The sequence below is a fragment of the Cheilinus undulatus genome, linkage group 21, assembly GCF_018320785.1.
Source record: "Cheilinus undulatus linkage group 21, ASM1832078v1, whole genome shotgun sequence".
Taxonomy (NCBI): Eukaryota; Metazoa; Chordata; class Actinopteri; order Labriformes; family Labridae; genus Cheilinus; species Cheilinus undulatus.
In genome coordinates, this window is record NC_054885.1 from 5,850,396 (window position 1) to 5,872,244 (window position 21,849).

The following is a 21,849-nucleotide window of genomic DNA, read 5'->3' on the forward strand; positions in this document are numbered from 1 at the left end:
TTCTCCAGTTACTCTGGCTTCTTCCCAAAACTAACAGACATGCTTAGTTTAACTGATGACTCACAACTGCCTATAGGTGTATACTATTTCCTTTTTATGTATAGCAACTGACTAATGATCTGTGTAGCCTCATCTCACATCAGGTAGGATCAGTCCCAACCTCCAAATGTCATGAACAGGATAAATGCTGTAAAGATGGTGAATGGATGACCTTTCTGCTCATTAGAATAAAAGGGATCTTTTATCAAAAGTATTTCACAAGGCTAAGCGAACCCTTTTTTAAAATGAGATCTCTTCAAATGTATTAAAAGAAATCCTTCATCTGAGACAAATTCAATAAATCAAAGAATTAAATATTTATTCTTTCTGTTACTTCATACTTGGCAATGAATGTACTTTAATAAAACTGAAAAACAACAATAAAAATGTGCTTTCTCTAAAGATCAAACATCTCCTCTCTGTTTGTTCAATGTTATCCTTGTAGTTAAGCATAATCTTGAGAGTCTCTTCAGCTATTAAATCAATGTCAGCATTGTTTTTAGGAACCCTCTGTTGTCCTTTTGCTTCATGACCCGGCTGTGAGGATACAAGTTTCGATGTTGGCCCCGACGATGTATCCTGCAACATCGAAGTTGATTCTGATGAACTTCCCCTGCAGGAAAAAAGGGGAATATTCAATTAAAATATGTTGAAATGTGTAAAAGTTGTGTTTTAACTCATGACTCACTTGTTTCAAGTCCATACTGATTCAAAGTAACATGCTGTGGTGTTAAACAAGGAACAAGGAAAATGTAACTTAAAACAACAGGTGCTTTACAAAGAATGTAAGACAGAGAGCTTCTGCTCAGACATGAGTTACCTATGTCATCACAGGCTTGTTGTGAGAAGAAATAGGGGCATTTAAATGCATTATCCCTTTAAATTTTGTAATACTGTGATATAATACTGTTACTGCAAAGAGCAAGAAAAAAAGAATACTGTCATATAGTTTTAGGCCATTTCACACTTCCTTTCAGGCACAGCTGCATTCAAAATTCAAAAACGCTTTTTCAGCTCAACAAAATAAAATGGAGAACAGCGTGACTATATTAGGAAAAAGCCAGGTTAACAGGTCAGAAAGAATCCCAGGCATGTCTGCGGTTTCCTGAAACTGAACGTCTGTGTATTTGTGTGTGGTTGTGTGAATGTGTGCCCATCTGTCTGCCAACCATCACAGCTCTTCATCTGAGCCAACTGGTGATTCATGAGGTTTGAACGCGGCGGTGGTTAATGCTGGCGACATGCTTTACTGACTCATTCAGAAATCTATCAACACTTGGACAGAGAAATGTATATCTTATCTATTTAATCCATAGAAAAATATGCAGAGAAATAACAACACTCTGGGTTTATGGAGAGAGCGCTAAGGTGCCAGACTATTTATTGGCGTAGGCTGCAGGTGCTGAAAGGTGAATTTTGTTGACTTCAGACAGAGAGAAGTAGCCGTTTTATCCCTGGTTTTCAGTTTTCCTCGATCTACCTCCATAAATACTCTGTCTATAATAAATCATATCAGTGTTAGGTGTATAATCTCTGCTGTACGATGCCATCTACTTAGCTTGGTGTGCACTTACAACTCCTGCACAATAAATAACAACTCTATCAATCTCTTAGTATGAGCATTTGTGATAAATACATTCACAAAAGTCTGAATTTTATTCAAGCAGGCGATGCTTTTGACTGTCCAATACAGGCCTGAGTATCACAGCCATGCTGTCGCAGCCATGTGAGTGGCTGGTAGCTCTTGGCCAATTTAAGGAGAAAAAAAGCTGATTTCTTGATGCAGTTTGGATTCAGGGGAAACATGCTGCAAAAAGCCACAGTTAGAGCTGAAACCAATTTTTTAATATTGATATAATTGTACATTTCATGTCTTTACACATAACACTTTTTTGCAGCTTCTGCAGACTTTAGATAAAAATGACATAAATTTAAGCCTACATGAATTTACTACATTTATTTGAATAACTTCCAATATTTTTTTCTATAATGCAATAGCAGAAAGAAAAATGCTTCAATACTAGCTGTTTTACAGTATCACTCAGCCCTAACATTTACTATGTATTTGTTAAATTGTAACATAAGTGGGTAATTTGCAGCGGCTACAATACCATATTTTCAGAGTCTGGAATCAATAACAATTGAAGTTTTGAAATGTAGATTTTGTTCAGTACTGATAGTTCCTTTTCAGATGTGTAAGCTGCCCACGTCATAGGCACTAATGTAACCCAATACCATCAGTCGGTGGTTCTCAAAAAGAATTTTAAAATCTGATTCATGTGACCACAGAACAGTTTTCCATTTTGCCTGAGTCCATTTTAAATGAGCTTTGGCCCAGAGATGACAGCAGCATTTCTGGATCATGTTCACATACAGCTTCCTCTTGCATGATTTTAAGTCAAGTTTGTGTTTTGTCTTTGCACAGAGATGTACACTGCACTGATCTTTAATGTTGATCTTGCATAAATCTTTGTTACTTCTAAATCACATCTGAACATATGAGTTAATGATAACACAAACAGGGACTCACAAAGCGAGATGAGTTGTCATTTTTCACTGTCTTTGCATTGCCAAAAGACTCGAGGATTGGGTTGGCTTGCAGGAGCTGACGTTCCAACTCGCCCTGAGGAGAGAGACAGATATGAGAAACCAGGTAGCTGTCACACATTTCTTACACCAGGAACCGTGTTATTAATCTTTTATCACTATCCATCCTGTCTTTCTGCATCAGCAGACACGTAGAGAAGCTGGTGAGGCAAAATAAAATCTTCAAAAGCAGGACAGCAGGACAAAAATGTAAATAATGTCATGAGGTTAGAAAATCTTTAAGACCCTCTCATGGCTTTCAGTTGGTCATCTTCAGCACTGTGTGATTTTTTTTAGAGGGAACTTGACATGTTTAACATGCCAAGACAACCAAATCCTCAGCAGGACTCTAAAAACCATAAAGGCAATATAGTGAGTGTTTTGACACATGGCATACAGTAAGTGGTTACTCGAGAGCCTCTTCCGGCACATTCCTAACACTGTGATGATATACTGTATATATATTCAAAGACTGTACCACCACCATAGTAATGATGGCTTCCTCCCAAATCCACAAACCCTGCCTGAAAGGTGGTTTGGACATTCCCTGCAGGGATGAAAACCTCTAATTCCTCAAAACACATCAGTGTCTCCTCTTTGCAGGCCAGAAATAACTCCTACAGCCATTTTTGTTTTACCCTAGACAGCTAGTAACGGCCATTGAAAGAAACATGGGACCATGTTTAGCCATAATTAAATGTGTTGTTAGACAGGAAGCTAGAAAAGTGAGGGGGAAAGGCAGACAGAGGCTTGGAAAGGGTAAGGAGCAGGTTGAGAGGAAATCAGAGAGAAAAGAAGACAATTGCATTCTGTCCTTTTTTATTATTATATTGGCTACTGCATGTGGCAGATGGTAAACACCTTCTGGATACGACATAACTGCCAGACAGGAAGTAGGATGGCAAAAAGAAGAGACTAAAGTTATGTCATCATGCTCATGTTGGTGTCTAGTCTTCTTTAGTCTGCTTTACCTCATGTTTGACGCAGCATTTCAAAATCTACCACATTTAATAGAGCCATATTGTATCTTATAGCATTGTATAAAGTCAGAATGTTTTCTTAACATATTTTATTGTATAAATTCATATTACAAGGTTTCATACAGCATCTTATCCTATTGCATTCTACTGCCTAGTCTCAGATTATGTGTATCAAATTCAACTGTATCTTAAGGTGGTTTCCCATTATGGACCCGGGCCTGGATCTGAGTAGACTTCATCCCAAAGTCTGGTTCATCTGATCCGTGTGAACAACTATAGTAGCCTGCAGGATGGACAGCTTGGGCCACAGTGAACTTAAACAAATGTCGACCTTAGTGGTTGCCATAGTTGTCTTTTCCACTTTCTTCTTGACATGTGAGGTTCATTACATGTATCTTTCTTTCATACTTCCATACATTCCTTTCTTTTTGGAAGTTTGTGGAAACACATATTACACAATTACAAACCTATTTTCTTGCTTCAAAAGAAAAAAAAAATCAGGGTCATAAACGGAGAATTATAGTGAACTGACATTGTTTAATAAATTCACAGGATTTTGTAAAGAAAAACCAAACAAAACCTAACTCAACCTAACAAAATGAAACAAAACTCAGTTAAACATAACCAAACCAAACAAACACTACACTGAACTAAACTGAACCAGACCAAACCCAACTCAACCAAAACAAATGTAACCCAGTGACACCAAACTAAACCAAACTGGTTTGGTTTGAAACGAAACTCCATTAAACCAAACTCAACTCAACCTTTCCAGATGAAATGAAACTCAATTAACTAAACCAAACTCAACCATCAACTAAACTAAACTAAACCACACAAAACTAAACTACCAACCCAACCCAACAAAACCGAAGCAAACCCAACCCAACCTTACAAAATTAAAAGAAACACAACTAAACCAAACTAAACCCACCCCACAAACTAAACCACACCAAACCCAACTCAACTAAAATACACTAAACTAAACTAAAACAAACTAAAAACCCAACTCAACAAAACCAAACCAAACCAAACTCAACCTAACAAAATTAATGGAAACCCTAACCAAATCAAACCTAAACTAAACCCAACCCAACTCAACCTAACAAAACTAAACCAAACGCCAACCAACAAACTAAACAACACCAAACCCAATCCAACCCAACCCAACTCAACTATAAGAAATAAAACTCAAACAAAACCAAACCAAGCCAACCCCTACCCAGCCCAACTAAAATACACTAAACTAAACTAAATCAAACTACACACCCAACCCAACTCAACCAAACTAAATTAATGGAAACACAATTAAACCAAACCCAACTAAATCAAACTAAACTAAACCAAAATACAAACCCAACCAAACTAAACTCAACCTAACAAAATTAATGGAAACACAATTAAACCAAACCCAACCCAAGTAAATTAAACTAAACTAAACCAAAATACAAACCCAACCAAACCAAACCAAACTAAACTCAACCTAACAAAATTAATGGAAACACAAATCAAACAAACCTAAACCCTACCCAACTTAACCTTACCAACCAAACCCAATCCAACCCAATACAACAAACTAAACAACACCAAACCCAATCCAACCCAACACAACTCAACCATAAGAAATAAAACTCAAACTAAACCAAACCCAACTAAATTACACTAAACTAAATCAAACTAAACTAAACTAAACTACAAACCCAACTTAACTCGGCTAAACAAAACCAAACCAAACCCAACTCAACCTTACAAAATTAAAAGAAACACAACTAAACCAAACCAAACCCACCCCACAAACTAAACCACACCAAACCCAACTCAACTAAATTACACTTAACTAAACTAAAACAAACTAAAAACCCAACTCAACAAAACCAAACCAAACCAAACTCAACCTAACAAAATTAATGGAAACCCTAACCAAATCAAACCTAAACTAAACCCAACCCAACTCAACCTAACAAAACTAAACCAAACCCCACCCAACAAACTAAACAACACCAAACCCAATCCAAACCCACAACTCAACCATAAGAAATATTTTTCACAGTTTTCCTTTATCTTACAGGCTCTTAATAACATGGAATAACACAGAAACTGTTGCATACATCCCTCTTTAACTATAAAACAGACTGGCATTCCTGTATTTTTTTTTAAGTCTGGTCCTCTCTGGTCTGGTTTACCTCCTATCCACTTCTTTAAGTCCCCCCTCTCTCCTCCACCTCATCGTTCCTCCCCTTTGCTCCCTGGCTCTACATTCCTCTGGCCTTTGCTCAGAGGCCACTGTAATGCAATGCAGGAGGAACAAATCTTTAAGGAGGTCAGTGTGAATGGAGGAGAGTAAAGCAGCTGAGTCTCTGCTACTGAGATGCAGCATATTAAACACGCATTCCCCAGATGAGCATGCTCAAAGCTGTAGGTTAGAGGTTTCACCTGCGCCTCTGCATTTATTAGATTTACAGAAGACACAGAAACATCAGGTACCAGTTTGGAGATGTGAGGGAAAATAGGCATTGGATAAATCAAGCAGAGACAGGGTTGAGGCAGAAAATATCAGGTTTTATAAAGAACAGAGGATGGAGTTTGGGTGAACTTAGTTCAAAGTCTTATTTTTGTTACTTCAGGGACAAAAACTGTGAATTAAAATCTTAAAATCTGGGACAAACAACATAGAAACATCCTGTGTTTGGTTAAGAAAATCCACGCAGCTGGTAACTGTTATATCATCACAGCAAGGCAGGCAGAACAGGCAATGAATGAATGAATTTAGAGGCTCGTCAAACTTGAGACATGCATCTACAGCATATCACCAAAGGAAATAAAAGCATTAGCATATATGTAAGACTTAAACCTGGATATGCAGCGTTACATGTTTACTTAAAGGCAGCATTGCACATTAGGAATAGAGATGTTTTGTGTGGCCGTGGTCTGACTCTTAAGATGAAATGTTTATATTGAAAAGTGCAGTGCATGTGCATTAAAACTACTAAAAAGGCAGGGTTTAAGGTGCTGGTTTATTTCAGTTTGGAGAGCAGATGCCCATATGCAGAGGCTAAAGTCCTAAAAACACAGGATGTAGCATCAAAATCCCAATCCTGGCGCTGCTTGGTTCGTGCCATCATCTCCAACTGAAATGCTTTAATGCTTCTGATACTTCGAATTAGGGATAATTGAGATTATTTTGACTTTGACTGTGATTCCAATATGGTTTATGGTATTGTAGTGCAATAATTATTACATTGTTATTCTTTTTTTTAATTGAAAAACATATAAAATGTTTATTAAAAGAATATAAGCATGATTGATTAGGATGATTTTTTGAAATTCCTGCACAAAGATAATTCATTATTAGGTATTAGGGCTGAAAAATTGCAAAAATAATCTTATTGCAATTTTATTGCCCAATATTGCGATTATGATTTAATATATGATTAGTATTAGGTCCCTCATCTTGTGTATTTTTCAACAAATTTAAGCAATAATTCATTCAATATTTTAATCTACATTCAGTCAGGGACACTCTCATCATACATTTTATTGAAAAATGGATCTGCAGTTTTACTTGGCGGAGAAGGCTCTGCTCTTAAGATGCTCCCTGGGTTAGTCAAGCAGCATTTCTGACTTTACAGGGAACAGACTGCTAGAAACCCCCATATGTATAGATGCATTCATTACAATGTATACTGAAAACAATGAAATTATTTCAGAAGCAATTAATCCATAGTAGCATGAATCTGAATATGAAGGTGCAACTAGCTATAAAGGAGGCGGCTGGGGTGGGGGAGGTGAAGCTGGCTATCAGCCGATCGCAGCTGGGAGTATGACTTTCATGAACTAACACTAAGCTTCATCAGTTTTAGATAGAATGAACTAATAATTTCTGCTCATCTTGTAATTTTTATTGTCATTTGCTCTATTGAAGGGCATTATCATATTTATTTCACTCAAATTGATTAAGACAAACATATGTAAAACACGAAAAGGAGGATTTTTGTAAACCATTGTAGAAATTTGACATTTGAATATTTGCATAATGTGCAAAAAATGTGCAGCTGCAAAAATAAGATTTATTAAACTGGCATTTTGATAACCTGACACGCCATCTGGGAAATCTTCAATAAGAAACGTTTGAGAAGAGGCAGAGGCTTTGAAAAACACTCGGATTGTGATTGGATGAACATTCTGTCTGTCACATCTCTACGGGCCAATAAGAGCCACAAAACATGTGACGTAGCTGTTACCGAGCTGCGCGTGCGCAGCTACTGAGGAATAACGTGAAACATGGCGACTATATACTACTGTAAGTACTCGACTTTGTTGTTTTTGAAAAGAAAACAACTCACTGCTGTTCTTTGTTCTTCTTTTAAGGAAGAAATCTGGTCAAGTTCTGATAAAACTGGTGCTTTAGCAACATCCACACAAATCTCTTCCTCCATAACTGCACCAGCTCTTGCTGCTGCTTGTTTATGTCATGACTCTGCCGTGCCTGAAAGTACTGCCCCTTGTTGCTGATTGGTCCTGTCACGTTCTAACCGGGCACAAACGGTTCAGATGGGAGCTTTGCAAAATGGATTCACCAGTGGAAAAAAATAGAAACGGGCGTATCCATCGTCTTTGCAAGGTTAGCATTTTGACACATTTCAAGTTAAAGAATTATTGCATCTTATGCAATTTGTAAACTGCAGCAGGCCATATTGCAACTTGATCTAATTTGTAATTAACTGCCTAGCCCTATTAGGTATGTGTCTAACATGTGCCAAAACATCAAAACATCAACATTTAAAAAAATGCAGAGGGTCACATTACAATTTCAATAAAATTTGAATAAATTGTTCATCCATGCTCTAAATTGTTCTGTTTTGACAGACATTGCATTTTCTGCAGAAACTGTACTTAGAAGAAAACATAGAAGAAAACAACACAGATGTGAAGGGTTGCAGGGAGGAAGAGTTGCAGGTTTGGTTCAATTAACTATTATCATATCAGTGTAAACATTAGAAAAGCCTGGTTCCAGTGTTAAAATTTGATCATGTAAAGATCCATTCTTCCTCTTATATAGTCCTGGTCAGTTTCTAGAGGAATTTGTTGATAAACCAGCTCCAAACATGGACAAATTCTGTTCTTTTGCATTTGACTGACATTTGTTTGTAATAAAACCTATAAACTTTAATCCCCTGTAATAAACCAAACAAGCTGATAAAACAAAGAGTTAAAGTTTCATGAGCCTGCTAATCTAAAAGCAGATTCATTAACCTTTATATAATCATGAGAGAAGACTGAAACAGCACACACAAACACCTCACAGAGACAAGATCAGACTGTCAGCATCATTATGAAAGCAGCAGAGATTTAGATGGATGGGCATGCAATTACACAAGATTATTAAAACATGAACACACCGGTTTAGAGAAAGCTGGAGATGCACTTGCCTGTAGCTTGAATGCTTTGGGAGATTCGGGCTGTTTGTTATGGATAAACAGATTTAAGGGTTAAAACCTGAAGCACTTTATGTCAGACACAAAACTTAGCCCAACATTACAGAAATCTCTGGAAGAAAAGCACTGATGATACAAAGCAAAAGCAGTGACTAGATTAATATGTTTGAGGTTAGACATGGATTAATAAACAGCTTTAATCAGCTCTAAACTACAAGGCTGTTATCAATGACTGGAACAAAGCAAAAAGAGTGGCTTGGCTCGGAAAATACACATATTTGCTTTATGCAGCGAATAAAAAATGAGATTGACACCACTTGTAAAGCTGAAAGATATTCAAATAAACTACTAAGAATTGTTCAAATAGGGTCTATTTGATTGGAAAGAAGAAGAAAGAGGAGAGAGAAAGAAACATGTAAGCAATGGGGCTCTCACAGGAATGTTGTGGTCTTTGCGTCCTTTGTGTGAGGAGGCGACATGAGCCAGGTACTGGATCACTTTCTTCGTATTCTCTGTCTTTCCAGCCCCTGATTCACCCCTGAAAACAAACAGGAAACACATCATGGATATACACATGGATACGTAGAGTCAAGGCGAAAAAGTAAATTCATTGTGTCAGTTTGGCTTTAACTTTTGTACATAAAAAGGTTGGTTCAGATTCAACACACAAGGACGATTCATGGTGGCAATTGAAGCTGGGATATTTACATTCTTGTAACAGTTAACCTTTACTATAAACCACTGATCATCAACTGGTGGCCCGGGGGCCATATCAGGCCCCCCAAAGCTTCCTGTCCGGCCCCTAGAAGATCATTAGATTCAGAAAAGTAGAAAAAGAAGATGTTGTGTTTTTTTTTGAGTATCCCTTAGCTTTAAATGTCTGCAGCTGTTAAATCAATCCCATAAACAATTAATATTGAAATAATTTTAGAAAGACTGAACATTTGATCTGTTTTTACTGAAATTTACTGTCATAATTAGATTTTTAAAAAAATGGGTTAAGGTTGGCAGAGGTGTTGCAAAAATGACCAGGTAAAAATGGTGAAAAAGGGGTTAGAGAGTAGCAAAATATGTGATAAGTGGCAAAGTGGGTTTAAAAGTGGGTTAAAAATTGGTTACAAATGACAAAAGAAGTGTAAAAAAGTAATGAAAAGGGATTAAAACATGGCAAAAAATAGAAGAAAAGTGGCAAAATGGATAAAAGAGTGGCACAAAGAGAATAAAACACACAGGAAAAGTGGTTTAAATGGGTTAAGAATGGCAAAAAAAAATGTGTTATAGAGGCAAAAAATAGCAAAAATGCATTAAAAGTGGAAAAAATTGGTTTGAAAATTGCAAAAATTGTTGAAAAAAATGTAACGAACGGGGGTTCAACCGTGGAAAAATTAGAAGAAAAGTGGCAAAAATGGATAAAATTGGCACAAGGGGATAAAACATGCAAGAAAATTGGTTTCAAAAGGGGTTAAAATCTTGCAAAAATTTTGGTTACAGCGGCAAAAAGGGGTTAAAAGTGTCAAAAATGAGTTAATACTAGTACTAAATCACAGTTGTGAAGGGCCCATTCCCTGGGATTTTCAGGGGTCTAGCCAGTTCTGCTGTCAGGTCTGTCTCTTTGTAGCCTGCTGCATTGTAGATCTAGGGATAGGGCTCACTGGAAATGACTAAAATGTCCTGCATTTTGAAAGAAAATACAAATACTACCAAAAATTATCCTTCAATCAAACCCAAAATATTTATTTAATTTTTGTGTATTTGAAAGTCCAGCCTCCAGAGTTTCTGTCAGGACTAAATCTGGCCCTTGTGCAGATGTACTTGATGACCCCTGCTATAAACTTTTATGCAGTTAGGGCTGAACGATTTGGGAAAATAATCTAATTGCGACTGTTTTTCCCCCAATATTGCAATTGCGATTTCATATGCGAATATGTCTCAAGTTTCTCATTTTACGTGTTTTCTATTTTACAAAAGCAAAAATAACTGGGCTGGTCAATTTTGAAGAAAAGATCTAATTGTGATGATTATGACTCATATTGCAAATTGGATATGAATTTTTATCTTAAAGGGAGTGATTTTTTTATGTCATTCATAAGAAAAAAAAAATACAAAAATAAAGAAAGTAGGCTTTTTTGTAGACTATTCTAAAAAAAAAAAGGTATGTAATAATTGCATGGTATGTAATGCATTATGTCTGTGCTGCAAAAAAAAAAAAAGTTTTAAACTGGCATTTGACACATTTCAGATTAAGGAAATATTGCCCCTTCTGCGATTTGAAAATTGCAGCAGGCCATATTGTGATTTAATCTAATTTTCGATAAATTGCCCAGCCCTAACTGCAATGCCCCCTCTTTGACAGATTTAGAGGTAGAAGCGTTACAGAAGGGAGAATGAAATCGAGAGAGCTGGTGGCAGAGCGCAGCACTCTGTGTGCATCTCTCACTGTGTTTATATGGCATTCCCACTGTCCAGTGCTCGCTCGCGCTCCTGTAAAGCTGTAATGCACTGTGATTTCAGTCACATGACCACACAAAGGCCTGATGTGATGTGTAAAGCAGAAAACACATCATACTTCAAAATAAAAACAATGATCTTTGAGATAATTTTGTCTGAAATATGGAAACAGAGAGGGCAGGGTTCAGAAAGAACTGCACAGTGAGTGATTGTCCTAATTGCAAGGCCACACAAAACTTGCAAGGACATGCATTAATATTGCATTTGTACCTGCACTTTTACTTTTCCATGCAGAGTGAAGAGCTTCTCTCTACATTCAGACAACATAAAAATGAACTGATCAATTCTACGGGCGTGTTTCTGTCTGAATATCATGAGCTCTGTTTGTTGTGTGGTTTAGATGTTGAGACTGAGTAGATACAGAGAGCAAACGATTCATTTCTGGCGCTATAAGCAGATGCAATCTACTTTTCTCAAATCAGACCTAATTTTCTTCAAATCTTGTCCCTTGCAGGGATACATCAACTACAACAACTTTTCTTTCCCAGTAACAAATTGGATGGTTTTGGTTGCGAGGAGTTCTTCTTACTCCAGAAATGACCCGCGAAAGTTTTCCACAGTTAACCAAAGTACAGACAAAACACAGCAGAGCACAAACCTAAGTAACCCTTACTCATCATGTTTTTGGTCAGGTTTAACTGGGTAACCTCTAAGAAAAGAGCAAACAAAGGGAGGAAAAACACAGAGGTGAAGAAGGAGAAAGTGGAGAACTATTTGTTGTTTTGTTCTGAATCCATGAATTAGTGTGTTTTACTGGAGAACGCTGTGGTTTAGTGGGACATTCTCCAAAGTTTCCAGGCTCTGCTTTTGGTCCGTCTCTAATGATAGCTGTGCTCAGGCAGGGCCGTCCACAGCTCCCACACTCAGGACCCAGAGAGACCAGTGCACAAACCAGGCCAGGAACTCCACATCCACATACATACCAGTGGCTTTAGTCTAGCCAGCTATTAGCTCTGCTGCTCTTAGAGCTTTAGTTAAAAGGGCGAGTCCTCCAACGCAAGATGGAGAGAAAGCATTATAGGTCAAGTTAAATACATCCTAGTTTAGTATGTTGTCTTTTGAATGTTAGAAAGGAAATAATCCTCTCAAAGATATGATTCAGTAACTTTTTTAACCTTAAACATGAGCTTGAAGAGATACGAGGACCAAACACTGCATGTCTGCTTCACAGCCTCAAGTTTCTCATGTCAGCAGATCCAAAACTAAGTGAGAAATTCTACAAGTCCTCACGGGCCGCTCCCTGCAAGAGAATATTTTTACAGCTGACTGCAGAGACTTCCACTGCAAGATCATTAACACAAGCTCATCCTATGATGGATCAATATTACAAGCATAATTAAATGCAGTACTGCACTGATACAAGGAAAAGCGGTGTGTAAAGGTTATTTGGTGTGATATTAAATATGCAGATGGAATTTTAACTAGATTCAAACTTTTGAAGAGTTCATGCCGGCAGAAATTAGTTCCAAGAAATCTGAAAAAAGAAATAGTGGTGAAAAGGTTAACATGCACAGATGTTGAGCAAATGTCAGAGGAACCTGCATTTAACAGACTGTAGGCTGGTCAGCACATGCAGGCCAGTTTCTAATCTAGTGTTTTTAAAATGTTTCTTCTTTGCCAAACAAAACCCTCTGACATTAAAATCAGACTGGTGATGAACTGATCTAATGCAGGCTAGAGGTCAGATTCTCTTCCCGACCCCGAGAGAGCTGACAGGTCATGCTTGAGGGGAGTCAAAGACGTCCTGTCAGCACAACAACTTGTTGGGATTTTGTCTACTTTTCTTAGTTTTTCTTCTAATTTTTCTTAGAACAACGTCCTTTGGTGCAGACAACAACACAAATGATGTGACACACTGTCCAGGACTGCTGGTCCCTTTTCTTGATTTAAGAAGTCTCTTAAAAAGTACATTCCAAGTGGTATCTATAAACATTATATCACTGTTTTATTGTATGACTTTTTTATATAATGAGGGAGAAAAAAGCTGTTTAAGTGCCCTCCATGTATGTTCAGCATGCTTCACTCTATATGCACACAGTGAAATAATGCAGAGGGGACGAGCTAGGGCAGGGATGTCAAACTCATAGTGAGCCCAGGGCCAGATATGGGAAGTCAAATATATAATAAGGTCAAACTATGGGATAAAAAAAGGATTGGGATTAAAGATCAAAATCATAAATTTGAAGATTAAGATATGAGACTAAAAAGCCAAAATCACTAGTTTAATGGTAAAAAAAATTGGATTAAAATATAAAAATCATAAATTTAAAGATTAAGATATGGGATTAAAAAGCCAAAATCATTGGTTTAATAATCAGAATATGGGATTAAAAAGCCAAAATCATTAGTTTAGTGGTCAGAATATGGGATTAAAAAATCAAAATCATAAATTTAAAGATTAAAATATGGGAATAAAAAGCCAAAAACATTAGTTTAATGGTCAGAATATGAGATTAAAAAATCAAAATAATAAATTTAAAGATTAAAATATGGGATTAAAAAGCCTAAAGCATTAGTTTAATGGTCAGAACATGGGATTAAAAAATCAAAATCAGAAATTTAAAGATTAAAATATGGGATTAAAAAGCCAAAATCATTAATTTAATGGTCAGAATACGGGATTAAAAAACCAAAATCATGAGTTTTAAAATCTGACTTAGAATTTCAAATTGTGAATCCAAAAGGTCAAAATAAGATATAAAAATAAAAATTAAGAGATGAAAAGGTCAGAATATAAAAGAAAAAGTAAAAATACAAATCAATATATTTTCCCACCTTCCTGACTTTTAATCTAATCATTCTTACTCTCTACTTTTCATCTCATTATAATTTACCAATGACATTTTAAATCATCTAGTTTAAGTTTACACTTTCACACTGTAGGAAATCTGCAGACATGATACGGTGGGCCAGTTATAATAATAAAAACATTGGTAAAGGAGAGAAGAAAACTCTTAATTGATCATTTGTTCTAATGCAACTCAGTTTTCCAATGAAGTCATCTGTTACCAGACTGATGCTCTCCACAAAGCTCCACACATTCAGTGCACAGTGATGTCTGCACATCTGCTCCTCATTCTCAGCACTTTGAGTCATAATCAATAGATAGGCCACATCTGTAATACATGCTTCCATATTGTGCTCATTATGATCTTATCTGAACAGATTCTTGTCATTAAAACAACTCAGAATAGTGATTTAAGATAATACTTGATTGTCCAATTGCTTGAAAATTTGTCTAGCATCAACAGCTCATTGATCATCACAATACAACCACTATACATGTAAAAAAGCATATCATTGAAACAGCATAATGTGTGTTAAAAGTCAAACTGTTAGACCACAGTCCATAAGCTAATGATACATGATGAGTCTACGTGCCAGGATAAAGCAGGCATGCAAGTAACCAGCAGAGCAGCACTATGATCATAATCCTATAATTTAAAAAGCAGATTTATTAAAAAAATATGTTGAGTTGAAATTGGACTTGGCCCATAATTACAGTTATAGAAGCGGGACGGGACATGCTCAGAGAAAGAGTGCATATACTTAGACTAAACTAGCTCCAATGCAGAGTAAAGCAGAACTACCACCAGGTGGTTATATGACTTGGCAACTATTTTGTTCAGTTGTATGTCTCTTTATGATTACACTTAGTAACAATAAAAAGACTAAAATTGCTTAAGTCTGCTCACATGCATAGAGAATGTATAGCTCCTAATGATGGACCTTCATTCTCAAAGATCTTATCAGTTCAGAAGCAGCCTCAAGTCAGAGCGCAGGTTTGTGCCAAATGAAAAAGATAAACTTTTAGCATTGTGCACACAATACTTCTTACTTTTAGGTAATTTATTTGAACATTTAAAATAAAATATCCAACAGTAAATGAACATATTTATTTTGTATTACAGATTCATGAGAGTGATGTTCACATATAGAATGATGCTGGCAACCATGAAACAAAATAATTTTTCTATTTCACACAGCGAGGCATACATTTTAAAAAGTATCACTTGTAGTAGGAAAGCTGTATCATCAAAATATCTGTTATAAAAAAGATTTTTTGCAACAAACTTGCTCAGATAATTGGCACTTTAAGCTTTTTTTTAAACTTCTACACTTTTGTGCTGATAAAATGCACTGATTTATTCATGAGATCGCAGGAACTGTATTTGCATTTGGAGTAAAAGTCCCATCACTGCATCTCAAATAAAGACCACTTGGTTTTAGTGAAAAAGAGGATTTGCCAAAAGTGTGCACTTTTGAGTTTCAGACAAACATTTGTGCACAATGACCAGATTGTTTTCAGGGCCTTGAATTTACAAGTTTAATAGAAGCAGAAGAAGGAGTGTTTTCTGTTAGTGTATTATTATTCATTCCTACACTAACTTCAAACTCTTGGCATATACACTAAAATCAATTTAAGCATCTTCTGGGAAAGAAGCATTCTTTAACTTTGCTCTGAAAAAATGTTCCTCTGCTAAAATGTCACCAACAGAGGGCGTAGTCTTCAGGATTTAGGTCAGATGAAGTAACAGCTCTGTGTGCTGGTTGGCAGCGTTGACTTTAGCCACACTGACAGAGTGTGCCACTTAATTACTGTTGACCACAGAGGATAGAAGCAGGGCACAAAACCACACTCATAACTTCCTCAGCAATATTCTGAGCTGCTGCATCCCAAAAGAGAGACTTGAGACAAGGCTTTAAATAAAGCAGCGCGATGATGGGAGCTGGCCAGCTGACTCAGGCTGAAGATGGAGATGGAAGGAGGATCACAGAGAGCAGGTAATGCAGAGGTGATGAGCCATAAAGGTCTCTATTTATCAAATATGACTGCAATCCCTCTGCAAGTTACAGAAAACTTTCAAGGACAAGAGGTGAGACCCGGCCTTTATTAAGTAATAACTCTATTAAAGTGAAGCTCTATGATCTTAAACCAAAGGCGTTTTCATTTTACAGACCATGAAGCTGCTTCAAAAGAAAAAAGGAAATAAGAGGGGGATAATAAATAGAGTGTAAAAAATTTGAGAACTTACGTGCAAAGGATTGATTGGTCCTCTCGATCTGTGCAGAGAGAACAGAAAAGAACACAGTCAGCATTTTCCATCCTCTCTCTGAGTTCAGTCTTTTTACAACTGAAATAATTACAAAGCTGACCTGGTGTGGTCGAGCTGTTGTACAATAAAAGTCTAAAATACAAACTAAAGCAGTTCTTTTTGTCGGTACAGGGAGGGAACAACATCAACATGAAAACACAGAAGGCTGAGGAAGACTGCATGGTCAGATTCAGAGCTGCACAGTTTAAAAAAAAACATCTGCAATATACTATTACATAGGGATGCACAGATGCATCAGTTCAACACAAGTATCACTGACTTGGCCCTGTTGACAGACACCGACACATCAGCATTAATGTGGCATGAATAGACGTAAATGGCAGATTGCTGTCTGCTGTGAACTATCAGTTTGAGCTTGGACTCTTGCAGTGTTTCACACCTGTATATGATTCTTGATTGGGCCACCCAGGTATATTTACAGCCACCTAAGTACAGTAGTCATCCATTTTTTCTTTTAAAAAAAGTGCATGTCTATTATAACACTGCTCGATATTGCAATTAAGATATAAAGTGTTACAAAAAACTATAAGCCCTTTGTAAACATGCACTGGACAACTGACAATTTCCATTGTCTAGGTAGGCAGCATGTGTGAACAAAAACAGATGAACCTTTTCACCATAGTGTTATTAAGTCTTTGTTTGGGGTGCAGATGGAAAAGCTGTTAGGTCAGGTGGCCCAGGTTCAAGTCCTGCCTGTGGCTCCTTTCCTGCAAGTCTCTCCCTCATCCCTGCTTCTGAGTATCCACTGTCCTGTACTCTGAATAAAGGCATAAAAGCAGAAAAATTTATATCTTACAAAAAAAAAAAAAGTCTGTGTGAAGTCAGGATAAGCCGATGTGTGAGCTGGCGGACAACGTATTCCAAAGTTTCTTAAATGCACATTTAAATCATTATGAACTCATCTGATAGTGAAACATGACCTGAGAGCTCTCACTTAAGAAAGGCCCCAGGGGCCCAAGACCCACAGGGGGTCCTTGGCAGTGGCCGCATAACCATACTGCAAACTTCCACCCGCATAAATGCGATTGCTCAGCGTTTTACATAATCCTGTCCTCTAGTACTCACTGTAGTGTTCACACAGTGGCACTACTGGCACTGTGAGCTGACATTCGCCTCCTCAGTGGGGCATGGGGTGGGTCAAAGGTGACAGAGGAAAAACCAATCAACTTGGTGTTGGTCAGCGAACTATATCACACATTATTATCATAACATTATTAGCAACTTTGGCCGAATGCAAAAGACCGGCACCGGCATTTATGGCACCTGAACCTGTTGAGGTAAGCGATAGGCCGCCTGACACTACGACCAGCCCCCGCGTCCACACCTCACTGCTAACGTTGAGATCCAGACGTTAGCATTCATTCTCATTCCAGAGCATGCAGGCACATGAAAATGAGCTAAACTGCACCTAAGAAACATGGACATTTACAAATGTTTATGTTGCACCTAGAATTCTAAACTAGTCCCGTCTCAGGGGGTACTTGTAAGACCTTGCCAAGGGGTACTTCGATGTCTTAATCTGGCCCTGCACTTAAGGAGTTAAATCAGGATGGAGCACTGACAACTGTAGTACATTTCCCTTTGAAAAATCAAGCAGAGAGAAAACAAAGTCAGATCCATGCATACTTCAGTTGTCTCATGTGCACAGCTGAATACAAAGACCGACAAATACACACACTCTCAACACAAACACACTCCTCATCACAAACTAATCAGAACAAACATTTCCTGTCAGCTGGACGTCTGCAGACTGCAAGAAGATTAACTTCAAGCTAAGCAGACGTGGAGCAGATTTTTGTTCAAATATACAAAAACTGAAAAATGTGATGCCAAAGTCGGAATATATATCTCTGCCTGGTCCAACCTGACCAGTCCTCTGCCCCCCACTGTTGGACAGTAATAAACAGACACATAGACTCGTAACTGAAGCTGTAACACCTTTCATCACAGAGGAATTCAGAGCCCAGTCCAGATGACAGGATTAGCTACGACCACTGAAGTGTGTGACCTCTTCACCCTGAAAATCCCGCTGTGAACTACAAAGACCAGAATCCAGAGGGAACTGAGCCGTTAGTCTGCCAACAGAAACCCAAGACTTCTCCTCATTCTGTCACAATCAGAGCAGAAACTCATTAAACACAATCACTGCTGAAAAAAACATGTTTGTCACATTTTTCCCTACCCTGAGGACGAGTAAGGCTGCTGAACAGGGCAGATTTTACTTTCCCATGTGATATAAATGTCTTTAGTATTGTTAAAAGAAAAAAAAAACACTTCCTACACTGTAACTGACATCGATAAAGTGGCCTGAGTTTGAGTTTGATTCATGTTTGTACATCTACCACTTTGATTTTACAGACTATTTTTTAGGTATTCTGACTTTTTTAAGTTTAAACATACGTACAGTACTTGCTTAAAAGGCCTACAACTAAGATCAGATGTATAAATATCTGAGTCGAACAGCAGACAGGAGGAGCCCATCTGGACTTTAAGTTCACCATCACACTCAGTAACTCGTACTGTCCCTTTACCAGGGCCATATTTCATCATGTCACTGGTTTAACAGTAATTAAAAAGTAATCCTTCCTTTCCCACTCACTGAATGCATCTTCCTGCTGACCTTCACTTGTTTCGGACATTCTTGCGGCAGGAAACCGGGAGATTTTTCATTTCCTGAGAAAGACAAATTTGGGAACACCTCCACATTCCTGCACCCAATAAAAACGAGGAGAGAGGGGGCCACCCTGTGTGGGTTCACAAGTCCCAAAACTACACAAATCTACACACAGCTGCACCACTGAGGCAGTGGGAGAAGAGACTGAATTACCTTATGTCTGTGACTTTTACTGAAAATTGCTTTAATTCTCTGAAGATTTTCTAAGTAGTTGCAGACAGACTCTTATTTTTTGTGTGTTTTAAGGAAGTGAGAGTAAAACAGGACTTAAATGTCATTTACTACAATTTCTAAATCCATGATATGAGAGAGCACAAGCTGTTAGGTAGGGTGAATATGAAGCTCTTTTGCCTCTCAGCTGTAGATGCATCCTTATGCTATGCATCCTTAGCTTTGCAGGATTTGCACAAGTATGATCTGGCACCAGGGCTGCACGGGTGCACAGAGGTTAGTGCTGTTGCCTCACAGCAAGCAGGTTCCCGGTCAGGGCCTTTCTGTGCGGAGTTTGCATGTTTTCCTGGTACTCCAGCTTCCTCCCACCACTAAAGAAATGCTTGTTAGATTAACCGGTGTCTCTAAATTGGCCGTAGGTGTGAATGTGAGCGTGCATTGTTGTCTATCTCCATATGTCCGTCCTGTGATTGACTGGCGACCAGTCCAGGGTGTACCCCGCCTCTTGCCCAATGACAGCTGGGGTAGGCTCCAGCCCCTCCCGCGACCCCCAACGAGATAAGCGGTATAGAAAATGGACGATCTGGCACCAGCCAAGGAGAGTAAAAGTTCTGACTTAAAGTGTTGACTAAAATGTAGGAACTTTATTTTTTTGACGAACTGGACTAAATATTTTTTAGTTTTCACCAACTGCCTGTAAAATGCCTTTGCCCATCAAAGGCGATGTAAACAAACGCATAGACATGTGTTGGGCCAGTCTCCCTCTTTTACCAGACTACGTAATATCACATGAAAGATAAAAATATCCTCCATCTATCTGGAGACAATCATCAACTCTTCCACCATAGGCAACTATGAATGTTTTGATTGGTACATGCTACATGCTCTTAAAAAATATGAATGCCCCCCCCCCAAAAAAACCTAAACGTTTGGTGTTCAAGGGTCTTCAGACAAAATTTAAAATAGCTGCTACAATTAACACGGAAGGAACTAGGTAACTTATTCACTCACCCTACATTCAGGCTGTGCTCTTTAACTGGGGTTAGTGTAGCAGAGTATAAAAAAAAAAAAAAAGTAAACATATAAAATATGTCAGACATGGACCTGGTGGTCTGCTGTGTTCTGCACAGTTTGCTACTACAGTACTACATGTCTGTCAAAGAGTTTGGATAACAGCCACTTTGCCATCAACCCTCAGTCCCGCTGCTCTTTCCTCTTCCCTCTTTTCCACCCTTATTGTTCGCCATGGTGGTTTTAACTCCAGCTTGATAAATGCCATCAGCTCTCTGAAGCCTTCTCTAGTTTGTTTAAGTCTTCACATAGGTCTAGCCCAACTTCATACAAGCATTTTTACATGGGGGCCGGCAGGAACAAGTCAGCTCAAAGTCAAGCTTACATTTGTGTTTACACATGCAGCGTAATTTTCACGAGTGTGGCACCTGTGTGAAAAGAGCCGTTTAATCACACCTTCATGGCAGGTTTAGGCTCTTTTATGTGTGATTTTAACTCAAAGTAATGACCTTTTGTTCTTGCACAAGGGTGCGAACGTTCCTCAGATGACCAAACTGGGACTGTAGCGTCAGGCTTTGAGGATGTGCTTGCATCTGTTTGATGGTTGTTCTTTTTCTCTTCACTGAGAATAACAACTCAACAAGGATCAAAAACAGCAAACATAATGCAGACAAGCAGAAAAACATATTGCATCTATGGTTATCAAAATCATGGATACTCTTTGACACCACACATTTAAAAACCATACAATCTGCTATTTAAAGAATATATAATATCAAAAAGTGCCAAATCTAGAAAGAAAAGATGGTACTTTTTATAGAGCAGGTAAGAGTATTCAACTTCAACTTTTATACAATTTAGGCAGTGTGCATGAGTTTTAATGCAATTCTGATAACCAAAAACAACAAATGCATCAACATTTCTGGTGTCAATGCTTTAATTTTAGTCGCTTCTATATAGGGCTGAACGATTTGCAAAAATAATCTAATTGCGATTATTTTTCCCAATATTGTGATTGCGATTTAACATGTGATTATTTTTAGGTTCCCCATCTTATGTGTTGTTTAACAAACACAAGCAATAAATTACTCTTTATCAAAAAGAGCACCATATTAGATAAACAAAACCAGGAATACATAACTTAAAAAAAGAAAAGGCATTTTGATCCATATCTTTTCTTGTTATTCTTGTTTTGAATGAGAAAACACATACATGAGGGAGAAGAGTAAGATTTTTGTTAAAAAAAAAAAAAATCCACAAAAAAACTCTGTTTGCATATAGTGTAAAGCAGTGATACTCAACATGTGGCTCTTTTATGTCTTAATCTG

General features: G+C 37.7%; 1 protein-coding gene across 3 annotated transcripts in view; it reads right to left on the minus strand.

Annotated features, from left to right (window-relative positions):
• LOC121503396 (myosin-10) overlaps window positions 1-21,849 on the minus strand; it is a 103,738-nt gene that overhangs the window by 29,691 nt on the left and 52,198 nt on the right. The window contains exons 4-8 of one of the 3 annotated variants that reach the window (XM_041777786.1): window positions 16,585-16,612; window positions 9,476-9,578; window positions 9,035-9,064; window positions 2,570-2,662; window positions 589-652 (exon numbers count right to left, since the gene is read on the minus strand). In XM_041777786.1, coding sequence (XP_041633720.1) covers window positions 589-652; window positions 2,570-2,662; window positions 9,035-9,064; window positions 9,476-9,578; window positions 16,585-16,612 — 318 coding nt within the window. Of the gene's footprint in view, window positions 1-588; window positions 653-2,569; window positions 2,663-9,004; window positions 9,065-9,475; window positions 9,579-16,584; window positions 16,613-21,849 lie in introns of all 3 variants that reach the window. The other 2 variants (XM_041777785.1, XM_041777787.1) reach the window with 2 other exon arrangements.